Below are 20,477 nucleotides of genomic sequence, written 5' to 3'. Positions count from 1 at the left end.
GGGTTGCACCTGGCGGGGCGAGTCCTGGTGTCCACCTGCTATCATGCTCTGATTGTTCAGAGTCTCTGTCCACTCTCACTCTCAAAAATACCCCCATGGGGATAATAACAGTCACCCTGGGGCATGTGGACTCTCCTGGTGCTGTACCATGGTGGCCGTGGGCAGAACAAGGCTGGCTAATAAGATTAGGAAGGCTTGAGTGCCCAAGCTATGAGCCTGGGCCTTACTCCATAGACACAGACAACCTGAAGACCCTTTTTCCTGTTTTGGGGTATCTGACAATTCAAGGTAGGGAGATAGGGTTCAAGGCTGGCCATGCTGCTATTTCTTGGTAAATCCTTCTTTAGGCCATCGGTGCACACAGGTATACAAGCTAGACAGGTGCAGGGACTGAGGCTTGCAGGGTTTGGGGGTGGCCAGGCCAGGAACTCTGGGGTCTTTGCAGTGCTGGTCTAGCCTCTGTCCACTGGCCCCAGGGCAGAGTGGCTAAGATTCTCCAATTCTGAGGAGTAGGTGGGGGAAGAGGATGGACAGGTCCCTAATGACCTTGGCCTCTTACAGGGTGTGGCTGGGCCCAGCCCTAGTTTCCTTGCCTAGGGGGAAATGTGTGCTGTTCCTGCATTAGAGGCAGGGCTTAGGGACAGAAAAACAAAGGGTGAAATAGAACAGGGTAGGAGGGGGCGGAAATCAAGGGCTGGTAGAGTGGCGGGGGAGGAGCCAGCCCAATTCAGCGCAGGAGGGAAACCTGCCTGACAGGGGGAGACCGTGTGGCCACTTCTGCAGGGTGGTAAAGCCCAAACTGCCTGTTTTTCCAGAACTGATGGGAACCCTGGGCTGAGCAGATGGTGCTTGTGGTGAAGAGGGACAGGCTGTGATGTCCTTGACTGGGCGTGCAGGGACAGCTGGGCCCTGGGGCCAGGCCGGGACCTGGCCCATCTGCTCCATCACGGGCTGAGAGCAGCAGACCCAGTCCCAAGAGGGGCCGGAAGGGCAGGGCCTCTGTTTTCCCTTGTCTCCACAAGCCTGCACCTGGGTTTACCTTGTTTGTCTCTGCAGCTACGGGGACAGCGCCATAACCCTTTGGCCTGGCTGCCTTGGTTCAAACCAGCAGGGAGCAGAAGGGGACACCCGAAGCACTGTCTCTGGGCTGTGCTGCTGACCACTGGACTGGAGGGATGGGAAGGAGGCCATTCCCACGCTACTTCTGGGTAGCTGTGTCAGCGGAGGTTTCATGAGAAGCCCTAGAGCTGCTTTAGGTATGCACCTGCTAAGGGTATGCAGGACACACATGCCCACCTCTTCTCGTCTTAGACCCTCAGCACCAGGCAGGTGGGAAGGCAAGAGGGCATCCTCTGGCAGAAAGGAATTTTGCTTCAAAGGTTGAGTCTCAGGGAGTGGGGTATAACAAGGTTCTTGTGTGGTTGGTGAGCCCTCTCCTAAGCACAGCACAGCACAGCACAGAGAACACAGGGCACAGCTTGGGCCAGGTGCTCAACCCAGAAAAGCTCAGTGCCAGGCCATGAAGACCAGCAGAGTCACTGGGGTCCAGAGATTCGGCCTTATGTCTGAGTTCAGCCACTTGGCCACTCACAGAACCTCCTAGAGCTGTAGGTTCCTTATCTGGTCAACAAGGCGGTGCTCAACTGCTCCTGGGCCCCTACCCCGAGCTCAGCCATTCTGCTGGAGCTGGCAGCAGAGCAGCCCGAGCAAGCCTTGCAACAGCTACTAAGTTGGGGGTGGGGTGTAAGAGGCCAGGAGCCCCTCCCACTGTGGAGGAGTGAGCACTCCCTGAAGACTGGGGGAACTGTGGAGTGAGTGTGCTGCACTCATAGCAGGAGGACTGAGGTCTGAGTGCGGCAATCCAGGGATGGAGGCCTGTGAATGCTAGTGGCTGAACCATGGAGACATTACCAGGCTGGGACTGTTATTGGGGCAGGTGGGGCTGGAGGGCGTGTCCTGGCATCCTGTCCCCAGGGCTTCCCACCCTGGATGCAGTAAGCAGTCTCTTGTGGTACCACCTCTCAGGGCACACCTGGTGGACAGAGGTGCAGCAGCTGCTCTGGGCTCCCAAGACAAAGCAGCACAGGCTAGCCTCTGCTGCCCACATTCCCACCCAATGGCATACCTGGGCTTCAGCAAGCATGACGTCCTGGATGACAGGTGGGCCGCGGGGCTCGCCATTCTCCAGCCGCACGTAGGTGACCTGGTAGCCACGGATCTGGCCGTGCTGCTTGCTGGGGATGGGCAGCTTCCAGGAGACGTGCACAGCTGTGGAGTTCAAGGGCTCCACCTCCACCTTCCGTGGGGGCCCACTAGGCACTGGAGGTCAGGTGGAGAAGGAGGTCAGGCCTGGGGCCATAGATGCTGGCTTGGCAGATATAGCATACTCCAAGGCCTTGCACCCCAGCACCCCACTCTCCAGGAAAGGCCTTGGTGTGGTATCCTTGGACCACCTATCCCAGCAAGGAACACAAAGGTTTCCTGTGGCTGTCATAGCTTACAGCTCAGGATCAGCTGTCTGGGAAGCAAGAACTGAACCTGTAAGGTTTCCAGCCTTGAATCACCCCCAGCATACACTGTGCAAGCTCCCATGAGGGTCCCACTCCAGGGCAAGCCTGGGTCCTGCTGACTCTAGCACTCTCCAGTCTTAGGTGGAGCTATGTCTCCCATCTATCCTGCAGACAGCCCCACAGGCTGCTTCTCAGCTCCAGCTCCACAGTCTGGGCCACTGGGCTTGGGCGGGTGGGAGGCAGAGCCCTGGGGTCTAGGGAGGGGGAAATCTGAGACGGTGTATCTCCCTTGCCCAACCCAACCTGGCACGGCTGCCTACCGTCCTCGTCGGTGCGCACCAGCACTGGGCTGCTCTCGGGGCCGGGGCCCACATCCGTGTGTGCCCGCACCCACACCCGGTACTCCGTCCACTTCTCCAGGCCCACCAGGTCCCAGCTGGAGTGTTCGTGGCTGATGCCATCCACCACGTGACGCCCACGGTCCTCGCCATCCACTGCCTCGTAGGCCACGGAGTACTGCGTGATCATGCCGTTGCGGCTGTCGGCTGGCGGTGGGACCCAACTTACCCGGACTGTGGTGGAGCCTGTGCTCACGCACGCCACCTTCTGGGGAGGGGCGGAGGGGGCTGGGGAAGACAAATGGGGGGGAAGCAGGCAGATGGAGGGTGGGGGTCATGGACATGGTGACCGAGTCACGTGGGTTGGAGACTCACCCAAGGAAGCCACCCTGGGTGCTGAAATGGTCATCCCAGGGGCCTCTAGCCGGGCTGCTGCCACTGCTGCTGCTGCGGCCCTAGGTACTCCGAATTGCCGGCTGCTCCCTCCCTTCCCCTCCCGCTCCCTCCTACACACACAGCGTCTCTCTTGCACATATGGAGTTCTAACAGTCTCTCCCACACATATGCTGTCTCTCACAAAACACACACACTGCCAGATACACACACGACCACATGTGGGGAGAAGCCCCACACCTGCTGTTTCGAGACAAGTGGTTTTGGGGTCCCCTGTGGTATGAAGTGGCATTAATCTGCACTGTCTGGGACAAGGTCTCCATGCCTGAGCCACAGGTTATGGGAGATGGGAAATCAGACATGCAGGAGGTGGCCAACAGACTGTGGCTGGTGTCTCACAGCTTCCCCGGGGGTGGAAGGCAGGTGCATGCCCCTCTTGTGCCCAGGGACATTCTTATAATCTCCACAGTTACTAGGGATGCTGCTGCCAAGGCAGGGTGCTGCTTCTCCACGTCAAGCCCTGACACCACTCTCTGTGCAGGTGCCTGTGGCAACCACCTTGACTTACCAAGGCCAAGAGCCCCGCCCCTCCAGGGCGCTTCCCTCTCCTGCACAGTTGAGTTCATGTCCTGGACCCCTGTGGTCTCCCCACCTCTTGTCCTAACTCAGTGGCCCAAGGCTCGGCAGTCCCTCTGGATTCCACCTGCCCCCTCCACCACAGCTGCCCTCCACAGTCAGATTTCATTCCAAAGGGCGTCTGCTCTCACTTTCATCAATCCCTAAAATTCCCAGTGTCTTCCTATCACTTGCCTGACATGCACCAAGCCTGAAGGATCTCAATTTGCCACTTTCTCCAAGGTGGCAATGGGCTGGACGTCAGCAAGTGGCCTCCCTGGCAGGCTGGCCTTCTGAGAATGCACACCCAGGGCCCTCTTTAGTGTCTGCCCATTCTCTGCACAGAAAAACATGAAGCTTCCCCGTGTGCGCCCCAAACTGCAGCTCCATGCCCCCAGCACAGAACCCTGTCTCCCAAATCACAGAAGGACAGAGGCCTCCCCCCAACAGTGGTGGCTACAGCTTCTGGCCCCACACCTACCAACCTGCACAGGCACAGGTTCCAGCCCCTACCCTCCCACCCCCAGCTGAGGCTGCTGTGTCTCACTGCAGGCCTGAGCTCTGCCCCACCACAGGAAGCTCCATCACTCACCCTCCTTCCCAGAGTTTCCATTTTTGCCTGCGGATTTCTTCCCAACAGCATTTAAACACCCTTAAGATTGCCCTATCTTCAAAGAAGGGTCCCAACCTCAGTTTCATTGTCCCCCTCCAGTGACAGCTGAACTCGCTGACGGCATCTGAAGCTTTCTTCCTGACTACCCACGGGCCTCGTGAACCTGCATGGGGTACAGTTGCCAAGGTGACTCCACATTGCTGCTGTATGCCTGCCCCTCTCCATCTGGCTGGATCCCAGGTGCAAGCACTCCCATGCTTGTCTGTTCCTAACCACTCCTCTCAGCTCTCCACTCGCCACCCACCCCCATGTCCTGACCTCAGTCAGGGGCCCCAGTTCAGATCCACCAGTACCACCACTTCTTGCCAGGACCACTGCAAAGCCTCCTGCCTGATGTCTGGCTTCTTTTCTGAGTTCCCCGCCCATCCTCACATAGCAGCTCAGCCAGTTAGGTCTTAATTGCTGTGGATCCAAAGGCTGCTACGGCCATACTGTTCACCCCCTCACCAAGACCCCAGACCAACCACTCAAGGGCCTCTAGACTTGCAGATTTCCTGCAGGCCTTGGCAGATGTGTGTCCTCTCCAGGTAGCCCTCTCAGATCCCTTAAACCAGGAGAGGATCTCTGTGTCACCTTTCCATGTTGCTCCACACAAGTGTACTGGGAGCCCATCTGAGCTGCTTCAGGTGCAGCTGCGCCATGTACCTGCCCCATTCAGCCTGGGTCCTAGCAGGTCTTTCTTGAACAGCAGGTTACAGGTGGCTTCTGAGCATCATTAGTCCCCACCACGCATGGTTCCCACCTCACACAGGCCTCACAGACACTGCTGTGTTCGTGGTCAGCTTGTGTGATCACAGTCTCAGTTCTACAATATTACCTAGCTGTCATCAAATCCATGGCCCAGTTATCACCTAGAGCTTCACAGGGGCCTACTGTGGTTGTATGACCACAGAGAGGTTGTCCAGTGGGACCATGGTTGCCAGGAGAGCTACAGGGGCCTAAACACATGGTCTCAGCCAGGACCAGAGTCAATCAGTCATTCACAGATAGACACAGGGCATGCCTGGGCAGGTGCGCGCGCGCACACACACACCCCATATCCAGGGGTCGAATATGGTCACTCAACAGTCTCACACATGCAGAACACCGCATCACACAGTTGTCACAGAAACTGCTCACATGGACATGTTGCCACATCCTTACAGACCTGCCCCAGATATGGCAGCCCAGTGGTTCACAGGTAGTTTTTATGATGGGGGGCATGAAGAAGGGGGTGATGGCAAGATATGATCTGGGATATGGGGAAGGAAGCCAGCTGCTAAAGCATGTCTGGGACATGGCAAGCCCACTGCTGCAGATGGCGGGGGGAGGGGGATGGAAGATAGAGATGAGTCACCGACACAGAACTTACCTGAGTAGGGTGAGGGGGATCATGGGGGTCAGGCTGAGCCTGGGCAGGGAACAGGAAGGGGCAGCAGCCGCCTGGACAGACAAGGGGCACTTACCTGTCCCTTTCCCAGGGTCTAGACCCAGCAGACCCGACCGCCCTCTTGGCTAAGAAAGGTGCATGTGTACCCCAGCCTAGGAGTGATAGGAGGTGGCCCCGGGATACTTACTGGACTGTGCGGTGTGGGCCTCAATGGTGGGGGTGAAGACACCCACCCCTAGGTCAGAACGGGCAGCCAGCTGGAAGCGATACACTGTGTCAGGCTTCAGGTCCTCTAGAGTGTAGGAGGAGGTGGGGTCGAAGGTCACCTTTTGCTGAAAGAGCAAGGAACATGCACTGTGACCGCTCTGACCTTAGATGCTGCTGACTCTGGCTCCAATCCAAGCTTCTTGGAACCTCACAACTGCCATGGCCCCCAGGCTAGCTCCACATTACAAAGTCACACAGACTGCACAGCCCATCATCCCACACACAGGCCATGGGACACATCAGGGACAGATGGCCCCAGGAGCATGACCAAGCTCATGGAAATCCCAGAGCCTAGCTGTCCCAAGGGTAGGGGCCCTAAGAAATACGTCCCCCGCCAGCTCACAGCCTTGCAAGCCACAGGATCTGGGCAGTTGGAGGGGATGGGTCACTCCTCGCCTCCTGCCCCTTGCTGAGCTTCCCAGCTCACCTGCTGGTCTTCATCCTCAGCGGCCCAGTACACCAGCTCGTATTTAACGATCCGCTCCTGCGGGGGCAGCAGCCATGACAGCTGGATCCTGGTGTCCGACTCGGCCTCGGCCTGGAAGTCCGCAGGCTGCGCAGGCACTGTAACACCCCCCAGTGCCACATGCATCAGGGACAGGGGCACACCAGGAGGAAGAGGCTGCAGAGCCTCACCCTCAAGCCCTGCACCGGCATCTGAGGAATACAGTGCTGGCCAGCACACACACCCGACCTACCTCCCTGCTGGGTCTTGACCTGAATGGTGGTGCTGGGTGGGCCATCGCCCACAGCGGTGAAGGCGAGCACACGCAGGCTATATGTGATGCCTGGCAGCAGGCTGCCCACAGTGGTGAGATGGCCCGCGTCAGTGTTGTGTTTGTGCCAGGCGCTCAGGGGGCGGCGTGAGTCTGGGGTGTAGTAGACGCGGTATCCCCGTACCAGACCATTGGGCTCCTCCGGCGGGTCCCACTGTACCAGCATGGTGCTGGCGCTCAGCATGCGGGCTTGCACACGGCGTGGTGGGCTGGAGGGCGCCTGCTCGCCGGTCCGTGCCCGCACAGCCTCGCTGGGCGGCCCCCGGCCGATGCTGTTCACTGCCAGCACGCGGAAGGCATACTCAGAGAAGGGGCTGAGGCCGCCGATGCTGTAGCGGGTGGTGGCCACGCCGTCCACCTCCTGGAAGGGGCCCTCTGAGCCTGTGGCCCGATATTGGATGCCGTAGTAGGAGACAGGTTCTGAGTTCCCAGAGTCCCAGGTCAGGGTGACACTGGTGGCGGTTGTCTCTGTCACCACAACATCGATTGGAGGCTTTGGCAAAGCTGAGGACAAGAAGGCAGGCTCAGGGGCTGCTGGAGGCCAGGACCCCAGGCACCCCTCCAACCCTTGAGGATCATCCAACTACCTCGTGTTCCATCCAAGCACAGCTAACACCTGCAGCCTTGAGAATACCTGTGAGGGCTCTGAGTGGGAGATAGGGGCCAGGCCATGGCAGGTGTATGGCCCGCCTCTGGGGCTCCCTGGAGCCTTAACATCAGTCCACATGATGCCCCCACCAACATAAAAGCAATCTGCCCTGCAGAGTTGGCTGGCTTCGCTCAGGCTGAAGGGAGAGAAGGCCAGGGCCCACAGATGATTGCTGCACAGGTGATGACCGAGGGTCCACTTGGTGGCAGGTGCCTGAGGCCACAGAGCCCATGCCCCACCACTGTTCAGGGACCTTCTGCTTGCAGTGGGAGACAATCGGTCAGTGAGTCCCTAACAAGGATGCTGGCACCTGCAGAATCTGAGATCCAGACCACACAAAGGCTCTCCTGGGATGAGGTGGGTACTCAGGGAAAACAAGCATCACAGAGCTGAGACCCGGACCGGCAGATACAGCCAAGCACAGCGCAGGCTGGGCAAGGAGTGAGGGACAGAGAACAGTGTGTGATCTAGAGGCCCATGCCCACTGAGGGCGGGAGGCCAGGGCCTGAAGACCACAGCAAGGCCTAGAGCAGACTCTGTCCCTTTCTTGAAGAGAAGTGACAAGATGATGATTTACTTGCTCTTAAAAACAGCACTCAAACTGCCCACCAAGCGCAGGGAGACCAGAAAGGACCCTGCTCCATGGGTGTCACTTCCATGTCACATCTGTGTGGTTATTCCCAAGGCTCCGAGGAAAACCTATTTCCCCCTAGGCTACTATTCCTACATTCTCTGGTTTGGAGGCAGTTAAATTGAGGGTCTTAGGAGGGACACACAGTCCAACGGTAAAAATGCCAGTTCAGATGCTTGTGTCCTGGTGCTGGTGTTGCAGGCCAGCACTGTGGCAGGGTGGGTTAAGCTGCCCCCTGTGATGCTGGCAGTCTATAGTATCACTGATTTGAGTCTCAGCTGCTCCACTTTGGATTCAAGTCCTTACTAATGTACCTGTGAAAGTAGCAGGTAATGGCCCAAGTGCTTGGGTATCTGCAACCACGTGGGAGCTCCAGAAGGATTTCTAGCTCCTGCCTTGGGCCACAGGCCAATGTAATCATTTGGGGAAATGAACAAGAGAATAGAAGATCTCTCTCTTCCTGTTCATCTCTCTGTAACTCTTTCAAAATAAATAAATCTTTTTAAGAGAGTGCTTCCATCTGCTCAGTCCCCAGATGGCCACAATGGCCAGCACTAGGCAGGCGGAAGCCAGAGCTAAGAGCTTCATTCAGGTTTCTCACATGGGTGGCAAGGGTCCAAACACTTGAGGCCATCTTCTACTGCTCTCCCAGGCCATTAGTTGGATCAGAAATGGAACAGCCGGGACATGAACCAGCACCCATATGGGATGCTGGTGCTGTAGGCAGCAGCTTTACCTGCTGTATCACAATTGTTTTTTTTAAAAAGTCTGTGTTCTGGATCAGAGAGTCTGGGTTTGTCTCCCTGCTCTGGATCCTTACTCTCGCTTCTTGTTAACACAGGCTCTGGGATGGCTCGGGTAACTGGGTTCCTGCCATCTACATGGGAGACGTCAGGCCAGGCATGAATTTCCAGCACCTTATTTCAGCCTTATTCAGCTCCAGTCATTGGGGATATCTGGGCAGCTAACAAATAAAAATTTTAAGGCTGCATTAATAATTTTCTTTAAAAACCAAAACTCAAGAAATGGTCTCATAACTATAAGGGGGTTATCAAAACATTCAGGGAAAATAGATATTAAAAATGCAGGATGTGGGTTCAGCGGCGTGGCCTAGCGGCTAAAGTCCTCGCCTTGAACATGCCGGGATCCCATATGGACGCTGGTTCTAATCTCGGCAGCTCCACTTCCCATCCAGCTCCCTGCTTGTGGCCTGGGAGAGCAGTCAAGGATGACCCAAAGCTTTGGGACCCTGCACCCGCGTGGGAGACCTGGAAGAGGCTCCTGGTTCCCGGCTTCGGATCGGTGTAGTACCGGCCGTTGCGGCTCACTTGGGGAGTGAATCATCGGACGGAAGATCTTCCTCTCTGTCTCTCCTCTCCTTCTCTCTGTATATCTGACTGTAATAAAAATAAATAAATCTTTTAAAAAAGATGCAGGATATCAGATTTTTTTTGTACTCAAATAAGCTTATCTTCCAATTGTGCTGCACCACCCTTGTACATAATGGTTTGCAAAGTGGCTGTGGATTCAGGCCACCCGGAGTTCAAATCTATGTACTGTCATTTGCCGTGTGACCCTGAGCAAATGGTATCACCTCTTGGTGCCTTGTGCCCCTTATTTGTCCAATGACAAAAGCATGGGCAACTCTTTTCCACAGTCACACAAAGACTAAGCCAACGAAATTGTGCTTGCCAGCATGCGGGCTGCCACTGAGAGCTCTGTACAGGTCCGCAGCCATCCTTAAGGTTGCTACCAATTGACAGGAGCCAGGGTGGGGAGGATGACTTGCATGGCAGTTGGCTTACCTGGCAGCAAGACAGAGCACTGGCCCTGCAGCTGCCTGTCACACTCACCTTTCACTGTGACCTGGGCCGTGGCTTCAATCATGCCCAGCGAGGAGATGGCCACACATGTGTAGTTGGCAGAGCGTGTGACCCCGCTAAGCTCCAGCACGTTGCGGCCAATTGGCATCTCGTCCTCTTTGGTGAGCTCCTCGGCCCCCATCATCCACTTCACATAAGGCATGGGTGCACCCACAGCGACACATGTCAGGTTTACGTTGCCACCTGGCATCACCTCCTGGCTGCTGGGAGGGATGGAGAAACGAGGAGCCACGCGCCGCACTGTGGGAGGAGGGAAGAGAGGCACTCATAGGCCAGGCAGGACATATGGGTGGATGCAAGGGCGGGGGGGCCCCTCATCCAGAGCCAGACCCACACTCAGAGTCAGGAGGGATGGCATTCCCAAATCCAGCTCGCCACCTCCCAGCCCCCTTTCTGTCTGGATGTGGTCCCCACCCTCAGGGACCCTGTGGGACACATCTCACCCAAAAAGAGCTCTGGCGACCAAGCTCCCATTTTACATCCTGGCAAACTGAGGCCCAGGTTGTCCTCTAGTGCCTCTCCCTGTGTACTCACACCCCTCCCAGGCAGCTCAGAGCAACACTGGCCAGAGCAGCAAGGAATGACCCAGGCTCCCTAGCGTGACAGTCCCCAGAGCGTGGCTGGGACAAAACACCTGCTCTGGAGAAACTGCCTCCACTTCCAGGCTGTGGGCCAAGGAGGAAGAAAAGGTGCAAGCGGCATGGCCACCTGCCAGGGCCTTGGCCATGCTCAAAGCACAGCCCAAGACCTGAGGACTAGCCCTCCAGGAGGGCTGGGCAAAGGCAAGGGATTAGGGCAGCCAGGGACATGGTCCGTGGGCAGGATGGGCATGATGATGGCAGTAACATGATGAGTGTGCCGAACAGACGGTGTTCAGCACCAATGATTCAGGGTCTCCAGGGGGAGGGGGGCTGAGCCTGGCCGCCACTCTCCAGCCTTGGACTTGCCCCAACCAAAAGCTGGGCTGAGCTTCTTGGTCCAGGGTGCAGCCTGGAATCACCCCCCCCACCCTCAAGTTGCAGGATTGGCCCAGACATTCGGAGCATGCAGAGGGAGGGACCGCAGGGAAGACCTGGCCACAAGCAGGCATGCTCGGCATGCAGTTGGGGCATGCAGCTGGTGGGCAGAGGCAAGGGTGTGTCCAGCATGGGCACCCTCACACATAGGCCCAGGGAAGGCAGGCAGAGAAGACCAAGCACCCCCAGGGTACCCCTGAGAGCACTGTTCTCGGAGGACCCTGGCCAGGCAGCCCAGGCATGCAAAGGACCTGTGGCACCACATAATGAGCCCTTGCACCAGGCCCCGTGACAGAATCAGTTAACTGCAGAGACCATGTGGTCCGACTTGTGATTTCACTACACGGAAGTCAAAATGGTGGTACGGTATGCTGACACTCAGCAAGCCACCAGGTCAGTGATGTTTCCTAAAATACCTTTGAAGCCCACTTCTTTCTCTAAATGCACAGGCAACTGCTGCCATCTTTCCCTGGGTCGCTGTACCAGATTCTTCAAGGGTGGTCCCATCTTGTGGTCTCCTCCATCCGCATTAACTGGCTCTACTTCCACCTAGCCTCGCCTGGCGTGGCTCCCCAACAACTCCTCACTTCAGTCCGTGACTGCTTCCCCAGTCTGCCTGCTCGGAGTCCTCCAGAGAGGCCCAAGCTCCTGGCAGGGAGCTCCCCGAACCCACAGGTTGACCCTGAGTGCCCAGGGCATTTCGTGGACATTCGGTGTCTGCCTCTGCTCAACTGGATCCCTCATTTTCTTCATAGGTGTCAGCTCCAGAGTTCCCAGTCTTAGGTACATTGGGCGAGTGACACCAGCCTGGCCAATGAGAAACAGCCACTCTGTCCCCAAGAGAGTAGCTGGGGGGGGAGAGGCCCAAGAAGTCCCCCAGGAGAGTAGAGGCAAGAGACAGAGACAAAGGCCTGATCCAGCTGGTCAGAGCCACAGACACAGCCCTGCCCCATCCTGTCCATGTCTGTAACCCAAGCAACTCCTTGCTTTGCTCATGCTGGTGTAAGTGACTTTCTGCCATCTGTCCTGGTGCCAGCATGTACACTGAAGACAGCAAGTCAAAGACACAGGGTTCCCTGCCACAGAACAGGGGGATCCTGGGGGCACAGCTGGCAGCCACTCCATAGCAACAGAGTCCCCTTTGAGGCCTCAGCCCACATGGCCCAAGGTAAGGCCAGGAGGCAAACAGGACTGTCGCCAGTCTGGTGGTTGTGGGCACTGCCTGGGCTCCAGAGCTGGGCCGACAGGAGACAGGGGTTCCAGGCGGCAGGTCCGTGTGCCCCAAGGCCTGCAAGGTGGGGGAAAGAAGCAACTTCAGCTCACCGAGTCTCTTGGTACAGGTTTCCGTGCCATAGGTGCTCTACCCCGCCAAGCCAGATAAGAGAACAGATTTAAGTCTGACACTTCCCCTGCCATGGTCAAATCTATACACAGTAGTGGTGGGTTTGTGTGGTGCCAGCCTCATGCCCCTACTGATCCCTGACAGGGCTGAAAAGAGACCAGAAAAGAAGGCTCCAGGAGAAGCCGTGGGGTCAGCCAAGGCTGGCAGGAGATGGTATTCCAGTTGGCACGAAGATGGGGACTTTGATAGCTGGTGCCAGCAGAAAGCTCATGGCTGCAAACTTGACCCCAGTGGCACAATCTTGGGGCCTAATCAAGTCCCCTTCTGCCAGAATCTAAGAGCTCCAGCAGAAGAAATTGTAATATTCATGATCAGTAAACATGGGACTCCGACTCAGCAACTCATACTTGACTGTGCTCTACCCCTAAAGAGTCCCTGGAGGATAGAGTCTTGAGACGAAAATGCCCGTCTCACCATGGGCCCTGGAGGTTACAACAGCCCCCTGGGACCCCCCTGCCACTGTCAGAAGTGGGGAGTCTCACAGGAACCAACAGTAAGAATAGCTTTGCTTTGCTTTCTCCCTTCCTGGATGCAGGTGGCAGAGCTGAGTCTGACCCTCTGGCTCATCCTGAGTACCTGCACTCTACCTGCAGCTTGGTTCCTGCTCCTGTGGATTTAGGTGGTCTCGGTGTGCCTGTGGGGCTCAAAGGGAGGTAAGCAACAACTCATGGGGGCATCTTGGGTCTGCCTAGGTGGGCACTCAGTGCCAAGAAGCCAGGGGCGGCTGACAGAGACCTCCCTGTTATAGCCCCACCACTGCCCAGCGTCAGGGCCATGAGGCTTACAGATGGACTCAAGCTACTCAGCAGAAGCTGACAGCAGGGAAGGAGAAACCTGAGCTGGGAAGATGCACTCAAGGTCTGGTTTCGGGCTCTGGCAACGGCGGGCTATTACCGTTCTCCGTGCATCCCAGCACTGACATTTTATAGACAATTTCCCAAACAGGGCCCTGCCATTTCTGGATTATATTTCAACTGTAACTTCTGAGTCTAATTATTTGCGCTGACAACCCCCTATAATAGGGCGGTGCGGCGCCCAGAGGCAGCAGCATTCAGAAGACTGACAGCCTAATCGCAGGGGGAGGCGGCCCCGCAATCTGCATTCACTCTCGGAAATTTCTCTGATGAAAATAACACAACATTAAGGACGGGAGAAGGGGCAGGATCCACTGTATCAAGATAAAATAACTCTTTAATAAATAACCTTGTGGCTGCCGCAGAGCAGTAATTAAATGCCGGCGCACCCAGCACACAGTTTTAAGTAAAGCTGGAAAAATGTAAGATGCAATTATCAGCGCCAAACAAATTACCAGCCCGGCAAATCCCCCTGGAATATTTAGAAACTCATTTCTACCTTCCTGTTAAATATTTGTGCATGTGCTTATGTTTGGTGGGACCACAGGGAGGGGCATGGGGTAGGGGGGTAGGGCGGGTACAAGGAGGTCAAGAGGCTGGGGAAGGTGGTGGGGGCAGCACCGCGGGTTGGGCCGTCTCCGCTGCTTTCTGAGTGTCCTGGCAGATCCGCACGGTCAGCGAAATGGTGTAACCGAAATGGCCCCAAGCGGGGAACGTGTGTGGACGGATGCTCGTGGCTGCCACCTGAGCTCATGCTGCAGCCCTCCACGTGCCTGGCCCTTTCTCCTTCGCATAGGAAACTCAAGCTAGGATGCTGCTGCTGCTGCTGCTGTTTCTGCCGGAACTGAGAGCTCAGGGTCTCGCTTCTGCAGACAGCCGGTCCTATATGTCTGACCTGAATCACCCAGGGTCCAGGGCCCAGAGCCTAGAGGACCATCTTCTGCCCTCAGTACCATCTGACCCCCGGTTGATCACCAGGCCCTGCTACCAGCCCCAGCACTGGGCAAAGAGGGGTCTGGCTTCAAGGGTGGAGCCATAATCCACGCCCCAGAGACCACTCTGGAATGGGCTTGAGGGTTTTTAGGACCCTGAAACAGCTGGCTGGGCTAGGTGCCAGTCCTGTGCCCCTTCAGGGGCCTTGCTGAGCGGCAGCTGAATGCCACCCAGTCGCTAATCCTGGGACATCACCTACTCACCCTCCCAAAGCCACAGCAGGCTGGTCTGGGCAGCTGGGGTCGGGGGTGGAAGGAGCTGGACTTGGGGCAAGTGGGAGGATCTTAATTTGGATCTGGCTGGGAGACTTCCTCAGTGCCCCTGACTGGTCACAGACACTACACGCCCTCGAGGCAGCCCAGGGCTGCTCCAGGCTGGGCCTCTAAGGATCTCAGGGCACCTCAGGGGGACTGCTGTCCTGGGTAGCAGGACCTGGAGGGCACAGCCCTTTGAGAGTCACCCCTGCTCTTATCTCTAGCGGCAGACAGTTGTTTTGGCTGCACCTGGAGCCCTGTAGCCTCAGGATGAGCAGGGGCCACAGAGCTCACCCTGCGCTCAGATCACACTTCCCACAGCTACTCTTGACTTCCCTGGAACCGAGAGCTGGCCTGGCCTGTGCACAAGGAAGAGGTGCAGTCACGTGCCATGCGCCATGCCTGCCCACCCCTCCACCCCACCACCCCCCGCAGAGGAGCCCAGTGAAGGAGACATGCAGACACAGGCACCTCAGGGTTCTCCAAGCAGTCGACATGCAGGACAGGGTTAGGCCTACCCACCCCTGGTCCTGCCTGCCTGCCAGCCCAAACAGCAAGGAACTGGGGCCCACTGGTGGGGAGCAGGCAAGGCCAGAATGGCCTGAGGGAGCTGACTGAGCCTGCTGGTCCCTACTGACAGGCCACCCGGTGGGCGGGCGGCGGGCTGTAGATGGATAAGAAGTGAAAACGACCAACCTTCTCGCTGATCTGAGAGATGAGAGTTTGGGTTGATGGCAGAGTGCGATGAGGATGAGGAAGGAATAAAAAAAAGACAAGGAGAAACACAGAGAGAGTAAAAACAGGCCACCTTCATCTGCCCACACAACACGGAGACGAGACGAGACTCTGGTGCCCCCTTGCACACGCACGTGCACACGGACCACACCGCTCACAGAAGACTCAGGACTCATGGAGGACACGGTAGACAGGGCTGGGGCCCCGTGAGCAGGCAGCAAGGGTGGAACCAGGAGGGGCAGAGGTGGGGTGCAGGTGGCCCCTGTGCTTCACGCAAGTCCCATGGCTCAGTCAGATCCGTTAACTCAGCTCTGGGGTTAGGGCCCACCCAGCCCACACACCCAATGGAGCACAGGAGCCGCTGGACCCCTGCCATCTCCTCAATGAAGCCAAAATACATAGCCCCCAGTGGGAGGGGACCATCTGGGTGCCTGTAGGGGAAAGAGGTGGGAGATGTCACTTTCCCTCCTTTCTGTGTGAGTCAGACATGGCCCAACAGCAAGGTCCCTGCAGAGAACAGAGGCAGGCTGGCCACCCTGGCGCAGGTAGGCAGGGCTCTGGTGGAGGGTGGGGTTCTGCCCCGGTCCTGGCAGCTGTATGCCCTGAGAGCTGCTGCAGAGAGAGACGCTGTGGATGCAAGGAGAAAATGAGTCACTCAGGGAGGGAGTCAATGGAGAGAGGCTGATCTAACCAGCGTGCCCGGGCCTGCTGGACAGTGGGCGGAGCTGCGGCAACTGTGAACAAAGTCGGAAGTGATGTGTCTCCTGCAGCAAGTGCTGCCTCGACTGCTGAGGCTCCAGGTGACCCAGTGCTTCCGGTGTACCTGGCACCATGCTGGGCACCTTAATGTACTGTTCCAGTGCAGGCGGCAGCCACAGGGCCTAAGAGAGGTGGTGAGCACCCTGAGAGCCCAGGTGGGTACAGACACTGAAGCCAGTCATGGGGAGATGAAGCTTCGGATGCAGATGGAAAAGAGTAACTCACAAGTGGGGCGCTGTCCCCCCAATGACCAGAGATAGTTTTGGTTTCTTATGGTGGAAGGGTAGGAGGCACTCCTGGCATCGAGCGGGTCAGGGAAGCTATGAGGCACCTTATTGATGCACAGGACAGCTCCCCACCTCGTACATTCCCCCGACCAAGAGCTATTCAGCTCAAAATGGTAACACAGGACACAGGTTGAGAAAAATCAGGGCTGAAGTCCACATGGGCCCAGAGCCCAAGGTGTGGGCCCAGACCTAGCTAGGGCCCAACAGAGGCCTATGACCGCTGGGGGCCAAAGGAAGCTTCCAAGGATCTCTGCTGGGAGGTAAAGGGGGCACAGCTCAGCATGAGTGGTAACTCCACAGCTGGGGCCCCACGAGCAGGTTCAGGACATGGAGTTGCCAGCTTGCTCGACTCCGACCCAGGCTTTTCCCCTCTCCCACTGAAGAAGCTGAGGTTGAAAGCCCCTGAGCACTGCTGGGGGCAGCTGGGAGCTCTACCAGGAGAGGTGGGAATGAGAGGTGGGGGCTCAAGTCCCCAGGGAGTAGAGCTTATGAGAGGTGAGGGGGCCCCACTAGGCCAGTAGGGTCATGCTGGACGCCAGAATAGGCTGCACAGTGGGGGTGGTGGTAGGCATGTGGACACAGGCTCGGATGGGGCCTGGACAGGCAGCAGACACTGGTCCTTAGCATCAGGGCCACAGTACTCTGTGTGTGTGTGTGTGTCAGAGAGAGAGACAGAGAGAGAGAGAGAAACACCAAAAGCCAGGCTGGCAGGTTTAGAGCCCCTGGCAGGGGAAACCGAAACCAAAGAAACCCAGTTCTTTGCCAAAAAGTGTGTGGGAGTGGCGCCGACAAGGCAGATTCAAGACCTGGAGTGGGGAAAGACCTGGGCTATGGCAGAAGCTAGCTGGGGTTGCTGGAGCCCATTGTGTGTGGACCCCAGTGCTCCACAGATATGGGCTGTCCAGGGGGTTGGAGAAAACATCCCTGCTTAGCAACCCCAGCCACTGGCCGAGTGGCTGAGCTTGCCTCACTCCCAGGGAGACCCACTGCTCTACGCCCAGGCTGCTCCACACCCGTCTTCTCCTGCCTCAACAGTGCCTCCTGTGGCTCTGCCCTATCACCTGTGCCCCATGACCACATAGCCTGCTAGGGGGTCTCCAGGGGCTTGTCCCTGCCCTGGGGTAGTCGAAGGCACACAAGGACTTCTTCGCTGAGGGACTGGGCCCTCCACATTCTTGATCACCTGGCATCTGTGAGGGTCTGAGTGGGCAGGGGCAGATTTCATGGGACACCCAGTGGCTCCTTCCTCGGGGGGCCTAATCAGCCCATGTGCCAATAAACGCTCCCCTGTCTACAAGGCTACAACAGCAGGAGCTCTCCTGGCCATGTGGGAGGTTCCTGGCCTTCCTTTCCAGAAGCTGTGGATGAAGGAAAGGCCTGGGCAAAGTGGAAAAGAGGAACCCCACCCCTAGGGGGCTTCCCGTCCCACCTCTTCTACTCCTATGAGGCATGCCACACGCATCATTGCCAGCTTCCCTGAGCTCCCTGGCTCTTGCACAGGGTGCCCCTGTGTCCTCGTCCAGGGCAGCCTGCAACTGACACTCAGCAGCCCCCAACAAAAGCCTCCCTCTGCCCCATCTGAGAGCGTACGTCTGCCCAAATGATCCTGGAGGATGGGGCCAGGCCTGCTATCACAGTCCTCCCAGCCACATGTGCTGGGGAGATGGTCAGAGGACACCCCCTCATGAAGCTACAGCAGGCACACTTAATGTGATGAAATCACTGGCACAAGGAAGCTACTTCCTGTTCCGGCACAAATCCCCAGAGAAGAGATGGTTTAACTTATAATGATATGCATCTGGGTGGGAGGGCTAAGTGAGAGGAGGGCGCAGGGAGGGGGCCACTGCATGCTCTCAGCAAGGGGCTATGTGGCCACACTGATACTTTTGGGCTGAGCAGAGATGAGATACCACAGCATAGTCCCCAGGCCCTCTCTGCTGGACTCAGGGAGGAACAGAGTGAGGGCTCCTCCAAGGCAAGATTCTCATCACTGCCTCATGTGATCCCTGCATGGAGGTTCACAATGGGCCCTTAAAGGAAGGCTGCAGGCAGATCCGGAAAGAGGGAAGGCTCCAGTGGTCTCTGCCAGGAGCCTCATTGTCTCATGGGGCCAGACCAGGTTTGGAGCCTCCTCTACCAGAGAAGGCAAGACATACTGGAGGAAGGCAAAGTCAAACGTGTACGTACACGTACACACACACACACACACACACACACACACTGCATCAAGTCTGCTGGAGAAGCCTCTAGACTCCCACAGGGCTAAGGGCTCATGTGGCAGGACCTGCAAGAGATGCAAGTGCTCCCAAGAGTGGCTGTTTCCCCAAGGGCCTGCAAGAAAGAAAGGCAAGCAGTGGCAGACGTTAGGAGTCCACCCAGTGGGAAATGCTGCAGAGAAGAGACCGGAAGCAGTAGAGAGTGGGTCCACAGTGGGCCCCTGCATGTCTGCACCAAGAGCTCCCATGGCGAGCCCAGCAGGTGCAGCCCAGCTCCATGGGGATGGAGGCCGGGCTCCACTGTGTCCTTACCTCGCACATACAGGTTTGCAGGGGCCGAGTAGCGTGTGCCCGCTGAGTTGGTCGCCACACACTCGTACTTGCCTTGGTCTGACTCCTCACTACTCTCAATCTGCAAGGCACCTGTGGGGACATAAGAGAAAGAGGTCACACACGGCCAGTGTCAAGGATAGCCTGGAATGCAGGAAAGGCTCCCAGGAGCACCTGTGACTGTGCTGACCATGAACTGCAGCTCACACAGGCTTCTGAGCAGCAGTCTCTGTGGGGTAGGAGGTACAGGGCAAGTGGGGTCTTGGCTAGAACCAAGGGCTGCACTAGGGAGTGCAGTCCCACCCCACCCCACAGGCCCACCAGGCTTTGAACTACACTGCATGACTGCCATGCTCCTGCCAGTCAGTCCTACAGCATGTTTGCCGGTGAGCATATCCACGGGTGCTGCCAGCCCTACAGCCACCCGGCACCTTGGAGCAAGGTGTGGGGTGAGGGCCTGAGCACCTGCTGCCCCCCACCCCAGCAGGGAGGAGAGGGCTGGCCCACGGGCCTGGTGCCCTGCAGCCTCTCTATTCCTGGGCCCAAGTCTCCCTTCCCCCACCATCCCCACCCTGCTGGCCCCACCCATTCCGGCTCCTCTCTTCAGCCTGCTCCTGCTAAAGTGCTTCGACCCACCACGCTCCTGCATAATTCAGGAGGCTAATGGAGGCTGTAGCTCCCACCCGGGCCAGAGCCCTGAGGGGCTGCTCTGGCCGCAGCCGGACAGACAGGAGCCAGGAGTGGAGGGGCAGCTGGAAAGGACCCTCACAGAGGAAGGAGCACCTTGGGCTTGCAGCCAGTGCTGTAGGGCCAGGTCTGGAAGCCCACGGCGGCACCTGGGGTGAATTCACTCCGCTGATTTGGCTAGCCTCAGCCTCAGCCCTAAACACACGAAGAACTGCTATGAAAGCACTGGGCAAGCCGTCTGTGACAGGAACTACCTAGGCACAGGCCCCATGCCCCTCCCTGGAACGAGTCGACAGACAATCACAGCCACACAAGACAGGCCAATGGACAGTTAAATAATCCCCACAGGACACAGTCTGACACAGTCTGACACAGCCACCTCCTGCATATAGTGCTAGGGAGCCCCTAACAGTCCCCTCCCAAAGGTGGCGGACTGAGTCACACTCACACAGGACAGACAGAACCTGCCTGGCCACACCTGACTGGACAGGAACCACAGGGAATGATTCAAGCCAAGCCCTATAGCCCAGGCCAAGGAAAACACTCCAGGTCCAACCTGATGCTCCTCTTCCAGCATCTACACTCAGGACAGCAGGAGGGGCTAGGAACTCCTAGGGGCTGGGAGTCAGTGGTGGGGCAAAAGGTAGCCAGGTAGAAGAACTGCCTTTGAGGCTCTGGCCAAGTTTATGGGACGGAGGGACGCTGCTACAGAGAATGTTCATTTGGGGCCATCACTGTGGCATGACAGGTTAAGCCGCTGCCCACATCCCATATAGACACCAGTTCGAGTCCTGGCTATTCCACTTCTGACTTAGCTCCCTAGGGGCTAATGTACTGGAA

General features: G+C 57.4%; 1 protein-coding gene across 4 annotated transcripts in view; it reads right to left on the bottom strand.

Moving 5' to 3' along the window:
• Positions 1-20,477, bottom strand: part of PTPRF (protein tyrosine phosphatase receptor type F) — a 78,713-nt gene that overhangs the window by 17,112 nt on the left and 41,124 nt on the right. For all 4 annotated transcript variants that reach the window (XM_058680033.1, XM_058680041.1, XM_058680037.1 and 1 more), the window contains exons 6-12: positions 18,933-19,043; positions 10,075-10,344; positions 6,864-7,445; positions 6,593-6,729; positions 6,086-6,230; positions 2,831-3,136; positions 2,126-2,319 (exon numbers count right to left, since the gene is read on the bottom strand). In XM_058680033.1, the coding sequence (XP_058536016.1) occupies positions 2,126-2,319; positions 2,831-3,136; positions 6,086-6,230; positions 6,593-6,729; positions 6,864-7,445; positions 10,075-10,344; positions 18,933-19,043 (1,745 nt within the window). The remainder of the gene's footprint in view (positions 1-2,125; positions 2,320-2,830; positions 3,137-6,085; positions 6,231-6,592; positions 6,730-6,863; positions 7,446-10,074; positions 10,345-18,932; positions 19,044-20,477) is intronic.

The sequence above is a fragment of the Ochotona princeps genome, chromosome 2 (genome assembly GCF_030435755.1).
Source record: "Ochotona princeps isolate mOchPri1 chromosome 2, mOchPri1.hap1, whole genome shotgun sequence".
NCBI lineage: Eukaryota > Metazoa > Chordata > Mammalia > Lagomorpha > Ochotonidae > Ochotona > Ochotona princeps.
Note: the sequence above shows the minus strand (reverse complement) of the source record. Positions and strands in the feature narration are given on the sequence as shown.